At 42.1% G+C, this 21,037-nt stretch overlaps 1 protein-coding gene across 4 annotated transcripts in view; it reads left to right on the top strand.

The window, feature by feature from the left end:
* LOC105266001 (tsukushin) overlaps positions 1 to 20,814 on the top strand; it is a 37,715-nt gene extending 16,901 nt beyond the window's left edge. Inside the window, exons 4-7 of one of the 4 annotated variants that reach the window (XR_892120.1) lie at positions 11,332 to 11,927; positions 14,548 to 14,971; positions 19,490 to 20,370; positions 20,448 to 20,814. Coding sequence is in view for 3 of the 4 variants with exons in the window: in XM_011303865.1 (XP_011302167.1) it covers positions 11,332 to 11,927; positions 14,548 to 14,971; positions 19,490 to 20,201 (1,732 nt within the window). In the remaining variant the exon portion in view is untranslated. Of the gene's footprint in view, positions 1 to 11,331; positions 11,928 to 14,547; positions 14,972 to 15,363; positions 15,539 to 19,489 lie in introns of those variants that run through there. The other 3 variants (XM_011303865.1, XM_011303866.1, XM_011303867.1) reach the window with 3 other exon arrangements.
* The last annotated feature ends 223 nt before the right edge of the window (positions 20,815 to 21,037 follow it).

Here is a 21,037-nt window from a genome sequence, read left to right as displayed (position 1 = left end):
CCCGGAATGAACTCAGTTGTACGGCGAGCGATTTACCAGGTCGGTGCTGGTTTGCAGGAATGCGATGGATCTGACGCAGTGCAGAAAAATCGAGCTGTGCACTCGATGTAGCAGCGATGAGAGTGGGTGATGCTGCAGAGCTGCTTCCCAACAGACGGATCTTGAAGGATCAGCTTTATTAATGAGCAGGGCCCCTCGTTAATAACCCAGAATTTGTAATGGGGCCGACTGACTTGCCTCCCTTGAAGTACACTCAGGGCACTCAGTACACTCAAGCACTTAGCAGGGCCCCTCGTTAATAACCAAGAGCCGAAATGTTACTTTCGACTCGTTGGTTGTGATTAAAGCTGTGCACTCGATCTGGGGTTGCGAGGAGAGTCGAGTTATACGCTCGGACTCCGCCCAGTGGTGACGTCAGAGGGTGGTTCTGCAGAGTTGCTCCCCGGAAGACTGGGCCTGGAGAGTTGAACTGGATGACGAGCAGCGTACCACTTGAAGATTTCGAGTCGACGATTTAATTTAGACTGACTTTATTTGGCGAACAACCGCCCTCAATATACTGTTCTGGCGTGATTACCCGTTGGCATTTTGAGATTTCGTCATCCAACGTTTTTCGAGGTATGGTGGGAGGCATCTTCATATGATGAACAATGTATTCAAAAGGGATGTTTCCTCATCTTCATCATCACCAATGTACCCTCACGCTGATGGTACCCCCCATTTCCCCAGGTGCGGGAGAAGTTTTTGAGAAAGAAATGGGACGAGCGCGCATTGGCCTCTCCTTGACAAAAACAAGTCGCCATGGAAATTTGTCTACTGCGCCGACGCTCGATGGCGGGTTACAGAATGCTGAACCAGTATGAACATGGCACGGTATGGCATAACTATGGTTATCGACTTACGCCACAGGGGTGGCGTCGTTCAGATGGACCTATTGGAGAACGTCTTCCTCAAGTCAGTCCGGAACGAAAGTCCCCATTTCTCGTACGTTTCTATTCTCTTCTGAGCCGGCTCGCATTTTCGGCAGACACTACGAATCCTTCTCACTTGGCATGGTGCTAATCATCGGAAGGCCTATGCGATTTAGTGAGTGAAAGCAATTCGACCTCGAGTGGAGGCCAGAACTACTTTACATGAAGGCACATGCTTCACCCCAATACGATGTGTTTAACCCTGCGGAAGAGTCTCTGTGGCCGAAAGCGTTCGCTTCACGGCCCCGAGGCTATTCATCTCACTGATCGGGTACGCGTAAGCGTCCCTTTCGCTTGCTGTTTCAATTCAAGATCGAAACAACGTACCCGTCATAACCCCGAAGGGGATTATTTCAACTGGTGCCAAGCTGCTAAAGTATCCGCTCGCCATCAGCACTCAGCTTTAACTACCTCGAGATCTCCTAGGGCCTTCTCCCCTAGTCTGAACCTCTCGGCGACTATGGGTCATTACGTTACTCAACCAATTAGTTCGACGGGATTATCGATGTTAGTCCTTTCACGTAGCCGTTTTTCCCGAGTGCAAATCGATATGGTACCATATCACGTTTCCTCCCACGATGTAGTTGGTTTCATTCATCTGCGGAGTAGTCCAAAAGGTCGTCAAATATACTGGTCATCTTTGTTCGGCTGATCTAACCAGCGTTAGATGTCGCCACAAATTCTACTTTTAACTTTGCCGGTACTATTTTATGAGTAACGATAAAATTTTGTTACATATTTCGTCAGCTTATTAGCATAGTATCTCAGTGGATTATCAGCATGTCTGCTGATAAACTGGCCATTAGACATCAAAGCCTGTTATGGGTTGCACAAATTACGAACAGTACTCGTACGATTTCAACTTATGTCAAGAATCGATAAAATTTTATAATTTTACGTTTCCATGCGTGATAGGAATGGCGAAAAATAGAACTTCAATTACCCCTAATTAATGACAAGTGTGTCCCAGATTTTCGATTAATGATGAAGCTCAAAAGAAACAACTGTTTAAATGATGCACTGTGATATAATGAAGGGGGATTTCTTAGAAATTCAATAGTTTTATAGATTTTTCATTAAAAAAGTAATATAAAAATCTGTTATGGAGTTTTGACAAATATATTCCCGAATTAGCCGTTGTGGCGTACTGACTGGGTAGAGTCAGTCGAGAGAGCCAACACTACAAATTATGTCTCAGAGAGACACGTCTTTGACTTGCGTCCAAAGCGCAGAGAGCGATTTAGAGATCTAACTTCTCAACCCTATAAAGGGGAGAAACAAACAGAGAGCAACCGTCCCTTCGTCCGGGTATAGGAGGAAGAGGACCGATAGCGGTGAGTGCACGGTCTTGTACCGTGGGATGGCCACTTCTCAATCCTGAGAAAGGAGAGAAAGTCCAGGTAGTACAGAGTGCGTAGGATTACTAGGAGGTAAGGCAAAAGGAACTAGATAGCTAGCCAGGTAGTTCTGCGCTCAAGGCAAGACCGAGCACGAACTGGTCCAGAGAACTCGCGTAGGCGTTTATATAGCTGCCAGTGCAGAGTAGGAGAAGCGTCGTGTGACGTAGTCCCAAGTGCTCCCCACTCTGGTATTCGCAGTGCCACCGTACGGGAGTACGATCTAGGCCCCGCAGGTAATATAGAAACACTACCGCGGGTAGGTAATGTAGCGAAGGCTACACCGTGGAAAATATTTATTTTTCCTATTTAAAGTTGCAATATTTGAAAAGAAACTAATAATTGCCAAAAACAATTTCCGAAATATATTCTCCAATTTTTTTACCGCAAGTTTAAATCCCTCCATTTTGTATTAAAAATTTGAAGGTTAAATTTGTTGCCAATTCTGGCGGAGTGACCATTTTATTCTGGCTCGCACTCCACCCTACGTGCCTGCCGGGAATATAGTCATCAGTGGGATTTATTCGCACAGAAAGGTCGGGTAATTGGATACCCATTAGAATTTGGAGATTATCCTGACCCTAGTAATAGGTCGGCTTTTGATTGAAAGAATTTTGATTGGATAATTATCCGCTGGGCTTATTTCTATCTGCTACTATTTATCTTGAATCTTCGATTTCATTTGGCCGAGATTTTCATTTCTTCACGCAAAAATATTAATTTGCTTTTCACAAATTACTTTTCACTAGTAAGTATACGTAGTAGAAAAATTTTTTTTCTCAGTGTACAACACCCGAGTAGTATCTTATCAGCAGGGTTCCTTGGCCTCATATACGGGAATTGTGTGGGTGGCCATTCGTGCTCTTCAGTTTTCTCACAGACGAGAGGCCTGGTATTTATTATGATTCGTCGAAAATTCCAAAAGTAAGTAGTGCGTTTCCATTACAGTATGATGAATTTCACGGTTACAGTACAACTCCCACCAATTCTCTATTTAGAAGTAAGGGAAGAGCAGACTCTCGAAACCTCGACACCTTCAGGTCATGATAATAATAATTGTGCGGTTATAATTGTTTTGGTGTGTTCCCCAACACCAAAATAGTCCAGCTGTGGATACGCTCTTCGTAGGAACAATAAAAAGAAAAAGATACCCAGCTCCTCGTTTTCTTCTCCTTCATCCTTACCGCGACCGAGTACTTCTAGTACGCAGCAATATTCTGGTACGGATAGTGAGGATGATTCATGGTTGGCTTACCACGTTGCAGTAGGAAGAAGCGTTGAATTGAGAAGAAGAATACCAGAAACAGACCCCCGCAGAAGTGTATGAATGCGTTTCATGTTACTCTTAAGAATAAAGACTTAGTAAACTATTCAAAGGTGAGGTCTTATACATTACAACTATATGAATTGACTTTAGAACTTGTATTTCTTATAGGCCGTCATGTAGGACAAGCGGTAATGATATTTTCGGCAATGGGCCAACGTAAAAATGTTAGAAATGAAGAGAAAACCGAGAGAGAGAGAGATCGGAGGTTAACGCCTGACGAGGAAAATAAATGCGGGAGTTTCAGCTTCATAGGAGCTTAGGTAGTATTAATTCTCTTTTCCTTTCTGTGGAGCAGGTGTTACCACCTGCACGGGTATAATGCATGCCGTTAACCTCTACTAACAAGGAGAGTCCCGACCAGTTTTCTTCGGCAAATCGTTTACTCGATTAGGTTATTTTGAGGGGAATCCGGGGGGCCTTCACCACCTTCACCACCTTCATCACTTCTTTTAGTAATACAATCAGACGATTTTGAGGAGCCTTCATAAACTATTATTATTTTTCTACGGAAGGGCATTTTAGCCTTTCTCCGAGAATCCTTTCCTCTTTCCACCCATACTGAGCAGCGCAGGTATCAGTAATCTCTCCCTTAGCTCCTTCGCTGAGCTAGGCTTAAGTATGTGTTAGAGTTTGGTTACTCGTTTCATTTTAGATTCAAGTTTCGGATTGCTGGTTCCTTGGCTTCAAAGAATTATCGAGTACCCGGCAGCCTTTCTAGATTCCGATCTACTTGTTTTGTATGTCGGCGAGAATGGCTATAGTTTTAAAAATATCATGTGACAAGGTATAAGTAACAACGGACGATTTTGATCTTTTAAGATATTGAGGTACAGCAGAATGTCACTGTCCGTGAAGATGCTGATACATCCCTATCTCGTCCCTATCACATCCGTATTTCTTGCAGTGTGCAAAAAGTATGCACGCAATGTGGTCACGACAATGGGGAAAGCGCGAGTATGTCTTTCAGAATAAATCCACGGCAGTTGCAGGATTAGTGCATATCGCGTTTGCCAAGTATCGTTCCACTGACAATTACATTTATATTGTGCACAACGCGCATAGCTTCGATGCACAATTTATTTGACGTTATCTGTTCAATGTTGGAAGAACAAGACTCTCGAGCTCTATTTTCAACGATATAAAAATATCTTTTAATTACATTTTTTTTAATCAAAAAGAAAATGTCCAAACACGTGCATAAAAATTTAAACCATTTTGCCCCCACGTTTTAATCACGCGCAGGCGCCATCGCTCGATGTTACTCTATCACACACATATACGACAATTCTTGTAATCACGTTAGGTCCCTTACAATTCGAACCTCAATAATTTTATGGCTGCAACTCCAAGCCTACCTGAGGCTGACCACCTCTGCACTATACCATTATCGATCTCCTCACAAAAAGTAGTCATCAGAAAAATGGAAGTGTAATTTTCATAATACAGAATACATTTTATCAGGGCCGTGGTCAGACAGATATTTCTCCGAATTCTCATTATATTGTGATTTTCAAAGAACGCGCGAGATCTTGCACAAATTCAATATCTTGCGTGACAAGTTTATCCTGACAATCCCAAATTTTTACAAGCAGCTTACCTACAGCCTACATCGTTATATACTGCTGGATCTGAAACGATCCACACCAGCAGCTTATCGGGTACGCAGCTCGATCTTCCCAAATTTCGAAAAATAGTTCGTGCACGTATACGAAAAAGTATAAATCAAAGGTAATAATGAATAGGCTTGTCAGTTTTTCTTGATATGGCCCCGCGAAGTACGTCCAGCAAGAAAATAACAGCTATTCTTCAACCACTGTAACATTTGAAGAAAGAACAGCGTCAGACATTGCATAGAAAAGCTGATACAGAGTTAACCCTTAATCCTTTATATATAAATAACAACACCAATGATATATAATGTTCAATGCACACTTATATGTAACCTTAAGCCAGGAAATATATGTGTGTATTGAAAAATTTACGCGGTAATAGATCAATTGGTAAACCTCAGAAATATCAATTGAAATCGTATAAAAAAGTACCTCGTGGTTAGGCCGTAGGTGACAAGTGTCTATCAAGAAAGAAGAAGATTATTGTTCAGCAAGGAGAATCCCTCCCACTCCTTCCAGCGCTTCTATGTGGTACTTCGATTTCTAATCTCATTAGTAAATAGTAAGAGTGCCACAATCGAAGACATGGACTATGCATAGAAAATTGTACTTGTTCCAGAAGACGGGATTGGCGGGATTACTGATGATAGATGTCAGACACTCATGACGCCAGATGACCGTTTCATTACGCTGAAAGCTGTACAAACACAGGGAACAACAGGTCACGTCTTCATCATGAAATGAATGAAATCCTAGTGTGCGATTCATACGCTGATGAACGTGAGAAATGAAACGCATAGCAACAAATTTTACAGGGTTATCGTAGTTTAATACACAACTCTCATCAGTTGTCCATGGATACTGAGACTTTTGATGATTCAAAAGGAAGACCAAGAACTTTGTCAAACTTCGCGGATTCAACCACGTTTTTCTAGCTGTTGTGTAGATGATTACACTGACGAGAGTATTGAATTAAGAGGAATAATTGAAATTCTACCGAAGAGATAGCGGAAGAATGCTGCAGCACTTTTGCGCAAACTGTAAGTGATGCCAAGAGAGATTGTATCTTGGGACGGAGAAGACATGGTAAGCATCAACGGGTAGCTTATCAAAAATTCAAACATAGCAGATTTTATTATCGAAGCAATGAGAAAAAGACTCCCATTGGGAGAAAATTATTTGGAAATGTACTAAAAGTGTATAATATTCTACGAAAGTTTATTGGTAACGAGGAGTTGTTACGGATAACTATCAATGTAGAGATCAATGTAGAGATCAATGTAGAGATCAATGTAGAGATCGTGTAACCTGAAATTCTGATGGAAAAGCAGCCTTCTTTGAAAGAATTAACATTCCACATATTCCCGCACCAAACGCTATGTGGATGTTCTTCAGAAAATTGTCTTCGCACACAATCATACAAAACGGATACGAGTCGGGGTGAAGCAAGAAGTTTCTGAAATCAGACTTGTCTCTCATTACTGTAACCCACTAGTGTATATCTTACAAGACATCAAGGCTGAAAACATCGACGGAATATTTTACGAAGGAGAGTTATCAGGATACGGCACCGTGACAGTAAAAATGAGCCATGTTTAGGATAATCTCCCTGCTGTGTTACCTAGCAATAATAGTATGAAGTACTACTCAGATAATAAATCACGAAACTTCATCACAAGTTTACGGGAGGTGGTTAACTTACCTGGTAGGTGGAATGTCGCTCTCTCGGAAATGCATAGACCTGTGACATTTTTGCCTATACCTGCACGTTACAGTCGTGACAATTGTGACAGTCGTTACAATTGTGACAGTCGTTACAATTACTTGACATTAGAGAGCAAAAGTAGGCTGACATAAGAAGAACGAGAAACCGCGAGCCTCACGTCCAACGCCGTCTTACAGGATGAGATCATCACTACAGGTGATGAGCTCATGAGTAAAGAGAAAGAGAATCATCCGCATGGCGTATACGGTAGTATTACAGATTAGTAGGATAGTATAGACGGGATGTCATTTATGAAAAATCATGTTAAATTCATGATGAATGGCGGCGGCTATTTCTCTGTACAGCGGGCATGTGCTGATTGCTGTGAAAATAGGGTCACACACGCGCGTCATTATCATGAAGTCTCCTTCAAACTATGTATGTATATGTATATATCGAATATATGGAAATAAACGTAAATATATGTATATAAACGCTGATATACATACCCCACTAATGCGTATTGTCCAATTAGACATTGATAATTATCAAGAGGGAGGAATGCAAATCAAGATATCTTCATCCCCTCTTCATCTCCTGTTACCATGCATGAAATTTCAAACGATCGAAATAGATATAAGAGATGAGTATGGAGCGCCAATACCATTCGAACACGGTATGATAACTGTGACACTTCATTTCACACGAACCAAATAATCACAGATTATGCGCCTACATTTTCACCCTTTATATATACAGGTACAGGTACAGGTGCACATGGCGGTAAAAATTGTGTGTACATGGGTAGTACCAATAAAAAATGACATGGTATTGGTAGTTTCTTGGGCAGTCCCTTCGGAAGAATACTACCATTCCTCAAGCAAGGAGCATCCCTTATCGGAAGAGATGCTCTGCGATCCGGTGTAAATGTCCGGAGCGATGTTCTCGAGTATGATATCCCTCCAAAAGACTGTCTACAGAACGGGGCCTACCAATTAGGCGTCAATTTTTTAGAGGAAGGCTGAAGGCTGAGGAATCGCAGATGGTTGTCAGGTAATTAAATTCATCACTGCCCTTCTTACCCGAGATGTCATCAATTTGACGGGTCACACCGGATCACCACTTTCGCTTTTACGTCAGTAGCTCTTCCGTCATGTCTCATACATAGTACGTTAAATCATAGAACCTTTATATGTGCTATGCGTCGAGTCGTTCATATCAGAGTCTGGTTGACATAAAGCGAAGAAGAATTAAAAGGTTCAGACGGTGAGAAATTTCTTGCTGATAAATATAGTACAGATTTTTGGAGCCCTACAGTATATACAGAATCATATAGTCGGTGCATACCCAGCGGACGAAATCCCAATGGCCTGGATGAGTCCGACTGCAATTATAGCAAGCACACATGGCCACACCCAGCCAGGAGAGCACTCGATCGAGGTGGTAGAGAGTGATACTTGGACAGCTTGAGACTATTTCCTACCGTGCCCCGACACATTTCAAGGCCACGAAAGAACTGTAAACTCTTTAAGTCCGGCATCCGCCAGCACCAGCATCACCACTGTATGACTATGTTGGCTATTTCTAAAAAGTTCGTTTCGTAATTCACTGTTCGATCCATATCTCATGATCGTCTAGCGCGTGAATATCATAATGCATTTATGAAGGGAACACGTAATAGCACGCCGCTGGAAAATAATGTAGCGGGCGTGGTTATGATTGTACGTTGTGGTGTCGAAAATGTAAGTAGCTTATAAGGATAGTATGTAATTTATGGGGTTATATTTGGGAAAATATATATTCAATTAATAATTAAAATTTTGCGTTTCTATTTCTTCCAGTATGATAGCTACTTTGACGTTCCCCCAGCATTTCTAGTCACTCCCACCCCACCACTTGACCCACAGTGACTGTTGGTGAGGGGCGCCATGGCAGTTCCCATACCATTAATGCACTATCATATAATGAAGGTGGATTGTTTAGAAGTCCAAACAATGAAATTGAACGATCAAAAATTAATTCAAACAATGTCAACTGGACAAACATTTATGATAATCTACCGGGAATAATTCGTTTTGTTGAAGAAGAATGTAATCGCACAAAAAGTGAATTGAACGATTTTGCGTGACTCACACAATTAGCTTATCTTGTTGCCTTAATTAAACTTCTCAATAATATTCACCTTGGAATGCAGAGAACAACATATCTTTTAGTGACCAATGATGATTTGAACAAACCGTTGTAACGAGATTTTTCTCGTTACGGGTTGAAATCCCCCTGGTAACAGAAAAGAACCCTGTTGTATGGACAGTGGAGGCGGAATAGCCATCTAGCGGAGCCGAACAGCTCTCGGATGGATGGCAGGTAAGACTTTCCTCCGATGAGGGGCCAAAGGCATAGCGGTTTGGGTGGAAACTGCGACCCCTGTCGGCCCTGAGGACGTTAGTAGACTGCGCATATTTGGAGTTGTCTCAGCATGTGATAGGGAGTATTGGGGCCGACGTACAGGCCGTCCAACTGAGCAACTCCGAAGCGTTACTGACTTAGACTAGGGACCAACGGCCAGGTGAGAGGACTGGTGCCCCCGGGATCCCGTCGGGTTGATTGGCCGTGGCACGGGTAACGGAATGACCGTGTTGCCGCCGAGATATCCAGACTAGGGGGAGAAGGCCCTAGGAGATTTCGGGCAGTCGAGCGCGAGCTCTCGATTAGAGCGGCCGCAACGCCGCTCGCTAGCTGGAACAACGCATGGCTGAAACAGCTTAGCAACGGGAAGTTATCCTTCCTCGTCCGAGTGATGCAAATCACTAGGGCGAGCATAGGGAGATGCTCCTGCATCTCCCGTGAAATCTCATGTCTCGTTTCGGAGCATGTGGTGACGACCATTGTGTTTCCGGAGTGATCTGTGCCCGGACGAAAAAGGTGATAGTGCGTGGCCCGTGGGTCTGGAGTCGAGAGGACTCTTGTCGACCCGACATGCGCCGCCATCTTGAGTAGCCAGGGACGGTAGCTCGCGAGGGAACGGGCGAACTGCGTGCCAGGAGTGTGGGTGGTCGTGAGGTCGATGGGAGATATCCACCTTGGTCGGATCAGCCTCCTGGTGGCCCAGGGAACCCCGTGAAGTCGCAGGCGAGTATGATCTTGCCTCGGGTAGCCATACCTGAAGGGCAAGAGGACCGCCCTGAGAGGCCTGGAAAGGCCTCCCAGGGGAGGAGAGCGCAAGGAACCGTGCTCAGCGTCGCGAGTGATGGCGACGTTGGGCCTGGAAAGGCCCAGAAGGATTTGGGGTTTCTCCGGGTGGACCACTCCCACTCTACCTAATCACAACTGAGGCTAGCTGGGCATGTGGCATGTCCAGCGGCCAGAAAAGTCCCTCGGGTAGCCGCATAGGCCCTGCGGGCCGGTTTTGTCAGGCCTTCCGAAAAGGTCTGGCTGGCGTCCGACACTTTAGAGGCATGGACATTGGTCGTAAGGGATGATTCCCCTGGGCGAAATACCCCGGGAAAATCCCCCTTACACCGTTCTCCCATGTAAACGATTTATGATACTTATGGTCGTTTTTCCAGGCTCCTAAAGCTTGTATGTACGATTTTTTTTCTATTTGCTTCTCCTCTCGTTCCTTCCCCTTACCCATGATGGAAGACGTCTACCACCTTTCGACTGTTTCCATTGAGCAACATTCCAAGAGTAAATTAATTAAAAATATATCAATTTTTTTGTGTTTCAAATTCATAATTTTTTTCGGCAAATTTTTGGTCCTCAATTCTAAGATTTCATCAAAATTACAAGTTAGAAGGTACGATTCACGAAAGAAATAATTACAACATTCATTTCGTCATTTCATAAATGCAAAAATTCATCTTTCGTTTTCAAATTTAATTTCTAATATTAACAAGATAACATGAAAATCGGCAATGGTATTTTCAAGAATATATTTCTAAGTTGATCGTAGTAAATTTTTATTTTTCCCATTTGCAGTTGCAATATTTGAAAGGAACATAATAATTGCCGAACACCATTTCCGAGATATATTCTCCATGGTTTTTCATTGCAAACTAAAAGTTTTCAATTCTATATTTAAAATTAAATATTCAAATTTTGCGATAATTCTGGTGGGTCAGCCATTTTTGTTCGACTCGCACACCACTTTGAATTGGGAGATGCCCATTTGGATTGGGAGATCATCCTGACCCTAATAATAGGATGGTTCTCGGCTACCTGAGGGTTGCCGGGACCTGGTCTAATAGAACAAAGTTAGGTTAGAGTCGTTTATATCATGATATACTAGGCATTGTAATAATGGAATATATTCATTTTCCAGGAAGGAAACTTTGAAACACAGTTCACTCAAAAAGCTTGATGCTTCAGGCTGCAATTTAGATCGCCCAGGAATTCATGGCTTACCATCATTGACGCATGTGACTTTATCGCACAACATGATTCACTTTCTTCCTGACTATATTTTTGTAAAAAATGGGGCATTAATTCATTTGAATCTCAGTTTTAATGGATTGTTACGTATAAATGCGTGTTCGTTGATAGGCATGCCAAAACTAGCACACCTGGATTTATCTGGCAATCACTTGGAGAACATTTCAGCCTCAGCATTTCGAGATAATATAGAATTGAAGAGCCTGAACATTTCTCATAATGGTATGAGAAACTTTCCCAGGCTGGTAGCGTCTGTAGTCAACCTGGATCTGTCCACTAATTTAATTGAATACATACCGAGGGATAGTCTGAGGAACATGTGGAGAATAGACTCCCTAATTTTGAGCGGTAATCGACTCGAAAGATTTGAAACTGGAATGGCGAGTAGAACTTTGAAAACTTTAATCCTAAAAGAAAATGGAATACTCAGATTGTCAACTGGTAGCTTAGAAAATTTGCCGATGTTGCGAAATATCGACTTATCAGGTGAGTACACTATTAAGAATGTTACATGACATAGACTCTGTGATGTCTAAAAACCTAGGAAATAATTTTTCCGTAATTCCACAATTATTCCGCGTTGTAGGCATTAAATATGTGATACTGGTTCCTCAACATGGACCTCAAGATTGCAAACTCATCAGTAAATATCCTCGTTATTGTCCCACTGTGAGGACCTACTTGCAACAGTGAATGTCAAAAATCGACAAGTGGGAAAACTCACGCTATATCATGCTCCACTAATGGAACACCGTTCCAAAAACCATTCTAAACTGAACAAGTTCCAAAAATTGCTATTTAAAATCAATCCGGAAACACCCGCGAAGTTGACAGTACCTTGATGAATGACATCGAGATTCGATCAGAAGACTTTATTCTTCGAATGCAACTTTTTTGCTGAATTGTAAAAGCCATTGAAATTTAGTAGATGATTATGGGAGTATAGTGAGTAGGAAGCAACATTCCTAAATTTGAAGTTCGCGGTTCTTCTTGCATATGAGAGGAAAAAGAATTTCATGATGAAATTTCGTGATAAATTTCATGTACATTCCTTTTTAAAGATATTAAAGGCATATTAAATTAAATTAATATACATTAAACTGTTCAACTTAACAATTCAAAAAAAGTTTCGACTGTGTGAACGTGCTTGATATTTACCTATACCGAAACCAAATCGCACAAATAAAATTGGCAACTTATGAGTACGCCTTTCGATAACCAGTTTGTCGTCAGATGGAAGAATAATTCCGAGAGGACATATACTACAAACCTAAACTGTTTTTTTGTTCATTCAAAGGGTTGGAAAAAAATACTGTTTTTCTCTCGGGTATAAAATCTGTTAATGTTCTAGTCATAATAGATAAATACATAGGACTATTCACCGACGGTAGTGGCCGTGCGGTTAGAGTGCTAGACTAGCATGCCAACGATCCGGGTTCGATCCCGGGCACCGGCGGTCAAAATTTATAGCGCTCTAATCTTACAGTTTCACTGTCGAGCGTTAGTCCTGTCAAAAGGACGACTGTACCACAGGGCAGGTTTTTCCCCTCGAATGAGGTTTTTCCCTCCCTTCGGAAAATGCGGTACAGGGGGTTGGGGGGTGGGAAGGGAACAAATGGTAAAGACCCGAAAGGGTATACGAGAGGAAAAAATTTTTTACATAGGACTAATCGAAACACAATCCCAAAACAAACTAATATGTATTTCGACACAAGAAATGCGGCGCATCTATTGGCTCTAATTCCAATTGCGCGAGTTGTAGAAGACAAATTTACAGAATTTTAACTAAATACTGACGGCCGAATTCTTTTCCTCTTAGACAAACCAGTATCTGATAAGTAAATCACTTGGCCTCTACCAAATAAATCGACTGGCTTTTCTCCGGTCTCAGTGAAAAGCGTGAAGATGGGGGGGGGGGGGGGGGCTATGGGTTTTGCGGTGCCCACACGAGTGTCCAAGTCCGCTTAGCGGCGCTAGCATCGTCTGTCCTGGTAGGGGTGGGGTTACGCGGGCTAGCGATTTAAAATGAATGGAGCGTTGTCTTCGACACAGGCCTAATTCACATCACTTCTTACTTCTAATCAACTTTTTTCCCTTTAAATTCAATCCTGTTGAAATATTATATTTGAAAGCGTGAAGAATAGGGAGATAGGACACACAATGAAAGGAGTTCGATTGTTTCTGTATAGAATTTTTATTGCTATTAATAATGGCTGTTTTTTACACACAAATTGAATATAACAGAATTTTAGGATTTACACCATTTGGCCGCTTTTTTTTAGATTGATTAGCCGTCTCTTGTTCGCGATTAATACGGTTACAATACTGTTGCATTCTAGCCCTCGTGAAATACCGAATAATTTGTAACATCCTCTCAGAACCATGTACTTCACAAGGGAATGGCACAATTTGAATCGTAGACTTCATTCAATATAAATTCAAATGGGTCGGTAGAATTGCAATGCTTCTGGAAACAACTTTCCAAGTATAAAATGAATCGAAAGAGGTGTAAGTTGGGGTGATAAAGAATAGAATCAAGAGTCAATTGTGTTAAAAGTGCTTCCAGTCTATTTCTTATGCACTTTATCAGGTGTACTATGTCCGCGAATACAAAGACCTTGCGCCTGTGATCCAATGGTTGATGAAAGTAGCTCTCCGCACTGTCATATTTGCCACTGACCTGCATATTCTCGTGTGTCCAAATCTTCCGGTTCGTTCTTGGTCCGCCCATCACTACACCATGAATCTTTGCCCCAGCATCCTCCATCAGGATGATTGCCTTTGCTTTGAGAAGCACGTCCCCTTTCACGGGTGCTCTCGAGGCAAAAACTGCGATAGGTTAGCTATATTGGTCAGCAAGTAGCTGATACATGATTACGATGGATTGAGGTCAATCCATGGTTGGCCTTGTCATTGAATTCCGAAGAGAGCGGACCATCTACTCCAAAATCCTGCAGTCCTGTGTATCTCAAGCTAGTTCATTGAAAACGGAAGGCTGCCTGCTTGGCGATCAATACTATAGGCCCCGAATCAATTTGGATACATTGCAAATAATTGAATTACCATACTATCCGATACTGAAGTAACCATCTGTGTTTATTTTTAGGGAATAGATTAACAGAAGGATTCCAGAGCGAAGTATTCAGTAGAAATCCAGAGCTGAACAGCATAGAATTGCACAACAACCCATGGCATTGTGACTGCAATCAACTGTTACCAATCTATCTCTATCTCACCCAATCACCTATGAAAAGGACCCTTCGGACATTAATGTGTCATAGTCCGAATGATAAATCCGGATATTTATGGACCACCGCTTGTAATCAATACTGGACGCAGAGTCCGGGAAAGCGATTCGAGAGCAATAGATCGTTCGTTATTGTTGTGCTTGGAGTATTTTTAGCTTTTTTGGTATTTGCCAGTACGATTTCTATTGGACACACTGTAAAAACGAGGAGGAGACAGGCAGAGCTGAGGGTGCGAGAGGCTGAAAGAGCGGAGGCAAGGGAAAGGTTGCTGCTTCATCGAAGGTATGATATTCGAGCGGACAGGTTTAGATTGGGTTTAGATTTTTTCAATTGATGGCAATAAATATACAATCATGGATTGTTAATGACTAATAACGTATAAAGCCATATTTTTTAATTTCTCATAAAACCAATAAAATTAAATTTAAGGAAGTGCTTGTCAATTCTCTAATGTCACATTTGTATATGACGATTGAAAATGCCTACTGCCCTTATCGAAACGAAGTACTGGTCGCTGCGCAATTGTTAGAAATTATTCAATATTCATGAAATCTACCTACGAATAAAAATTCCAGTGAAGTTCACTCCAGATGCAAATAAAATTCTCATTAAAACTGTTTGAGAACATTAAAAACATTAAACAACATTATGAACATTAAAAATTCGACAAATAGGAGGGTTAGCAGTTTGGAGTGATGACTCAGTCTGGTGGTTGATAGACTCGGAGACTCCACTACAGTGATAAAAGGGGTTACCATCGGTGGATTTCTTGATCCAGACGACTCTTACAGGGTGATGGTGAAGTTGGCGAACTCGGTGGTTCGATGGACGATCTAGGTGGTCAGGATCATCACTTGTCGCATCAGAAGCTGTCGAGCGAGAGGTTCGAGTAGCCTGAAGAAAGCATCCAATTTTCCGTCTGACCGGGGGTGACGGTGCGGCTGCTCCTGCACTTCGGGTTTCGAATCACTTGATGCTCGTTTTATTCTCGATTCGCCACGTGAGTTGCATAGTCAATCTTGTGATTAATTTGAATGTTACTTCAGTATTTTTGGATTTTCTGTAGCTGAATTAGCCCCAACGTGTTAGCGGGCACGTATTTGTAATTTCGTGCGAATACTGCTTTCACGACTGCGACTTGATAAGTCCAGGAGAATCTTCGCTGGTTGATTTGGTTTCTTCTGGCTTACGCGGCTTCGACGTAAGCAGCTTCTGCAAACGGGTTTGCACAAATTAGTCTGTATAGACTCACGCAGTTCAGGCGTAATTACTGGTAGAGACGGTATTGTTTTCGTAGAAAAATGGTAGCCAATGCTAGGATAACGCTGCTTTGGCGTTGTAATTATTGATGGAGGCAGTATCGTCTCGCTGGCTGAACTTCTCTCTCTCAGCGAAATCGATGCATCAGGATTGGCACTCATCGTAGTGGTCCTTTTGCGTGTTCTTCAAAATTTTATTCTTTATTCTGGGAGGCGAGGGAAGGAGTGATCAGCTGCATTCGTAATTTTGGGGTGAAATCATTTCCATATTACTGATTTTCACGATGTCTCGGTTATTAGTGACATTGTCTATGTGACATCGCAGAAGCTCACTCCGAAGCTTCGTGAAGCTGGGGAGCTCAAGGTTGGCCCGTCACAGGAATCCCTGTCGTTGTCAGATCTGACAACGTTCTTGACTGCTCGAGATTCACGCATCCCCAAATCCACGAGGATCAGCTCGGGGAAATCATCCTAGGTTCCAACGCAAACACTACTCAATAGTCTACTCAACCTTTCCCTGAAGACGGATCAATTTAAGGCTCTGCTCAATCGGCGAAGGTGCCATATCCATGCTCCATGTGTAAGGCGGATCATTATCTCTCGTCCTGCCCCACAATACAGTCCACTTACTCTCGCTTTCAACTTAGAGTTAATGCCTATGCTCTCCGTCAGCGCACAACTTCTTTGCTCACTTTCTTACCGGGACTGCTTACATGAGATCATCTGCATGGACTTCAACTCGTGGATCCTGAAGTTCTGACACCAGCACCTATTGACGTGTTAATGTCTACGGCCACCTCATCCTTCTGGACGTCATCACCAATGGACGAAACTCACCATCCATACGTGTTCTGCAACAGCTTGTTGATGACGAAAGATCCAACTATCCTCTGGCTGTGGAACCGCTCATGAAAGGACAATATGTTGACGATATCTGCGGGGTACTGACTCAAATGAAACGCTACTCAGGACCGCTCATCAGCTGACACAGCTCTGTTTGTCAGGTGGCTTCCCATTAGCCCAATGGCACTGAAACAGTTCCGCTCTCCTGAACTCTCTTTTACCGGATATCACTTCACATGATCACCGATCCATAGAAGAATCACTCACCAAGATCCTGAGGGTTTCATAGCATCCAGCATCCAGCTTCAAGTTCTCCGTCACTCAACCTAAAACCAACTGAATCACGAAGAAAATCATCCCCTCGGAAACAGCTCAACACTTCGATCCACTCCGCTTTCTAGCGCCAGTGGTTATACGGGCCAAAGTCGGGATGGGATGAACCAGTTTCCCCGACAAATGCTCACAAATGGCGTCAGTTCAGGGAAGAACTCAATGCACTGCTCAAGGATTCTGTCATAGAAATCCATGGATTTTCGGACTCATCTTAAGTAGCAATGTCAGCCGTGGTCTACCTCAAAGTCCACAACCAACTCAACGCATTATCACTCTAGTCTGCTCAAAAAATAAGGTCGCTCCGTTCAAACAGCTGACAATCTCCGGTGGGAACTGTCTGCAGCTCTGCTCCTTGCAAGATTAACCAAGTACGTTCAGGACCGACTCAATCTCACACACGTTCCCACCTATCTCTGGGCGGATTCATCGGGCACGCTCATGTGGATCAGCTCACATTTATCAAGGTGGAAGGAATATGTGAAGAATCGAATATGACTCATCCAGGAGCTCACTCAGAATGCTCACTGGAGACTGGTACCGGGCAAGGAGAATCCTGCAGACTGTGCTTCCCCAGGTCTCTCAGTCCAACAGTTGACAGCTCACAAGTTACGGTGGACCGGCCCACAATGGCTTCATCACGACAGCTCAACCTAGCCAATTCACGCCCCTGAAAAGGACCTCGCCATACACCTCGAAGAGGAGCTTGGAGTTTTGCTTCATGTGTCAGCTCAACCAACACTCGAATCGATTACGCCGGCCCAGTGTCTTTACGGTTCTGGAAAGGACGGGGACACAGGTCATATACAGGCTGGTTGACAATTTTTGTCTACATTGAATTGCTAGGCACATCTGCACTAATCTTTCAATCTTCGGAATCAGGGAAATAATAAGAAAGTGATAAAAGAAACCAAATTTAATGACTTTATTTAATGATAACCGTGGCCGAAATACAATAGTTACTTACTGATTCTGATTTAAAACTCATTGAGTCGATGCATTCCGGGGACGAAGCGTGTGAGGAATTGAGAAATCGGTGAGATTACTCATCCGATTTCTCTTCAAAGATTTTAGTTTTACTATTTGGATGTGCTCTGACTGTGAGCGCGGTATCAATCTCATATGTGTAACCAAGAAAGCGTCATAATGTTAACCGTATGAAATGCCGACCTCAACGAAAACTTTTAAATCATGGAATTCATACGATAAATTAATTGCTTTGGATAGAGTACAGCTAGAAAAAAACACCATGCTTTAAAAATCTGCAAACATATCCTAAATTGTGAAAAAATATGGGTTTTAAAAAAAATCTATCACAACAGGGTGTTATTAATCGGAACTTTCAAAGCGGCTTTATACCAATCCAATGGCAATTTTAAGCTGTCATGATTTTGTCATGGTTTTGATCAATTTCGAGCAGGAACAGCTAAAGATCCCCGGTTCACATCCCGTTCTGAATTGTCCATTTTATCATGAATACATAATTGTTGGAACTTTCGAAAGTGACTCCTTCCAATTTGTTCCTTGCTTCTGAAATCGAATCTGTTTTTTTTTTCGATTTCATTCGAAACAACCGTTTCCTAAAATAAATCATAACAGGGAGAAAAATTCCCTGTTTCCCCCTCCCACTCACTTTACCTCTTACTTCCTTCGCTTCAATCTCACTGCTATTCCGGTCCATTTCAGCGACGAGGAAAGTACCTGGCTCGTAAAGGACTATCACCGGATGCAATGAGCTCTCTTCTGCGCTCTGTTACATACTGATAGAGCTTGGAAGTGAATAAGCCTCAGGGAAGGGCATCACCAACTTATCTTCTTCTGAGGTGGCTAGATGACGGCAACTTCTTGGTTTTGAGAATTTCATCTCAGAGTCTCCTTTTGTAGGCTATATACAATGTCTAAGACATCTCGCCATCACTGACCTAAAAGAGAGAGTTGAAATGCAGATTTTCTTCTTCATTTGAGAATAAATTGAGAAGGGCCGACGCTAGCGCATCCTTTCATTTACAAAGTGACGTGAACTATTTGAAAAATCTATTTTTACACGAAATAAATTGTTTCTTTTCGTTAACGACTCGTATCATCACAGTTGAATTGTTATGCCATCAATATTTCCACGCATTACGCGTATCTGATTCCATAAAAGGCGACTGACTGCAAGCTTATTAATATTTTGCGGAGGACTATTGTTGATATATAGGCGTAAAACCTATGCACACAATAATTCCTTATTTGTATCCTCATTTACATATATTGAGATACCCCCGCTTTTATCATTTTCTTCAACGAAGCTTACATAATCAATATTCCAAAATTTAAAATGTCAAAAAGCGCTATATTTAAATTAGACTGCTTATTTTCATTTCAGAAGCAGAGAAATGCAATCAGCATCTGATCGCTCAGAACAGCAGCTATCTACAATCAATCCAGCAGAGTTACTGGGTCCTCCTACTTACGAAGAAGCACTAGAAATGACGAGAATTGGTCGATCTTTGGACACCCTCAATTATGTTTCCAGTGGCAGTTTGGGTCACTCGCATTCATTTTCATCTCAAAACGTTTGGGAACGGAAGAAACGGATGCAGAGGAAAGGGTCACCTAAACGTGCCAGAAGCGAAAATGACTTATTATCTAGAAGAGACGCAAGACCAAGAAAGACCAACCGAATCATTAGGAGAAGCCATTTGAAATCACCCCCCAAACAATCCAATGCAAAGTCCTCCATCACTCAAACTATCATGATAAAAAATGAAACCCTCAGAGAACAACGTCAGATCGACGACCCCACAAGCGAAACCAATGAAATTACCACCAAAACCGGAGCAAGATCGTCAATGAATAGAAAGAAAAGACATCATCTTATGCAGAATGACGGGAATTCTAGCGATGATGAGGATTCTGATAATATATCGTTAACGAACGGTATTAGAATTGAAAAGTCCCAATCGAATGTGCCAGTAATTGAGCTCCTACGTGAGCCCCGGGGTGGAACTCACAAACGACTGACTCGACAGAGTGTGAGGCCATTATCGGAAGCTTCTAATAGTGCGCAAATAATGTCGACAAGTCAAATAATTTAAGTGTCTACGAAAAAAGCAAATACAATTGAACATTGACTGCAATTGCTGAAATCGTTGTTTATGAATTCGAATTTGCAACATAATAAATGATAGAAAAATACAGTAGCTTCTAATTTTCTTCATTCTAATGGAGATTGTTGAAATCTGGTTCTAATTTCATTATAAGATTGTGGGTACAGAATGATATTGTACAATAACCATATAGAATATAACTAAACTATGACTAACTATGACCTCTGGTGACAGGTGCTGCTAAGGAGGCTTTTCACCCTAGGACGGAAATTATTCATCTGTTGTAGTATTGTAACGGCACTAGAGGTAAAATTCGAAGAATAAGGGAGAGAAATGATGACTCCCAAGATGAAATGCTTCGCTCAATTTTTTTATTGATTGTGAAAAGAATCTAATTTGACAGCGTAATGTGTGGGATAAAGGGCTGAAGCACACTATGACGACCTACAAGCAAAATTGTGAAAATGAACAAAAGTATTTATTCTGGTTTTTAAAGTGATTTTTCTGACCAAGATTAGGGGTTAGAGATTTTACCACGAATTCGAAAAAAGAAAAAAATTTGTGTAAAAATAAAATGGAAACGAAAGTGTTTGACTCATAATGGTGGTTTTAAATGATAGGCGAGAATCCTTCAGTAGCGTTGTCCTTGTCCAGGTGCTGACGTTGGCGATTGTTGAGAGAATTTAGCAGGTGGTAGGTCCAGTAGGCAGGTTGACTAGAGGTGTAATGATCTTGATCGGCTGGACGGAACTTCTCAGATGATTTGGTTAGATGTTGATGAGTTATGAAGAAGAGATTGGTAGTTTGTAGCTAACCAAGCTTAA

The sequence above is a fragment of the Fopius arisanus genome, unplaced genomic scaffold, assembly GCF_000806365.1.
Source record: "Fopius arisanus strain USDA-PBARC FA_bdor unplaced genomic scaffold, ASM80636v1 scaffold00034, whole genome shotgun sequence".
Lineage (NCBI taxonomy): Eukaryota > Metazoa > Arthropoda > Insecta > Hymenoptera > Braconidae > Fopius > Fopius arisanus.
Note: the sequence above shows the minus strand (reverse complement) of the source record. Positions and strands in the feature narration are given on the sequence as shown.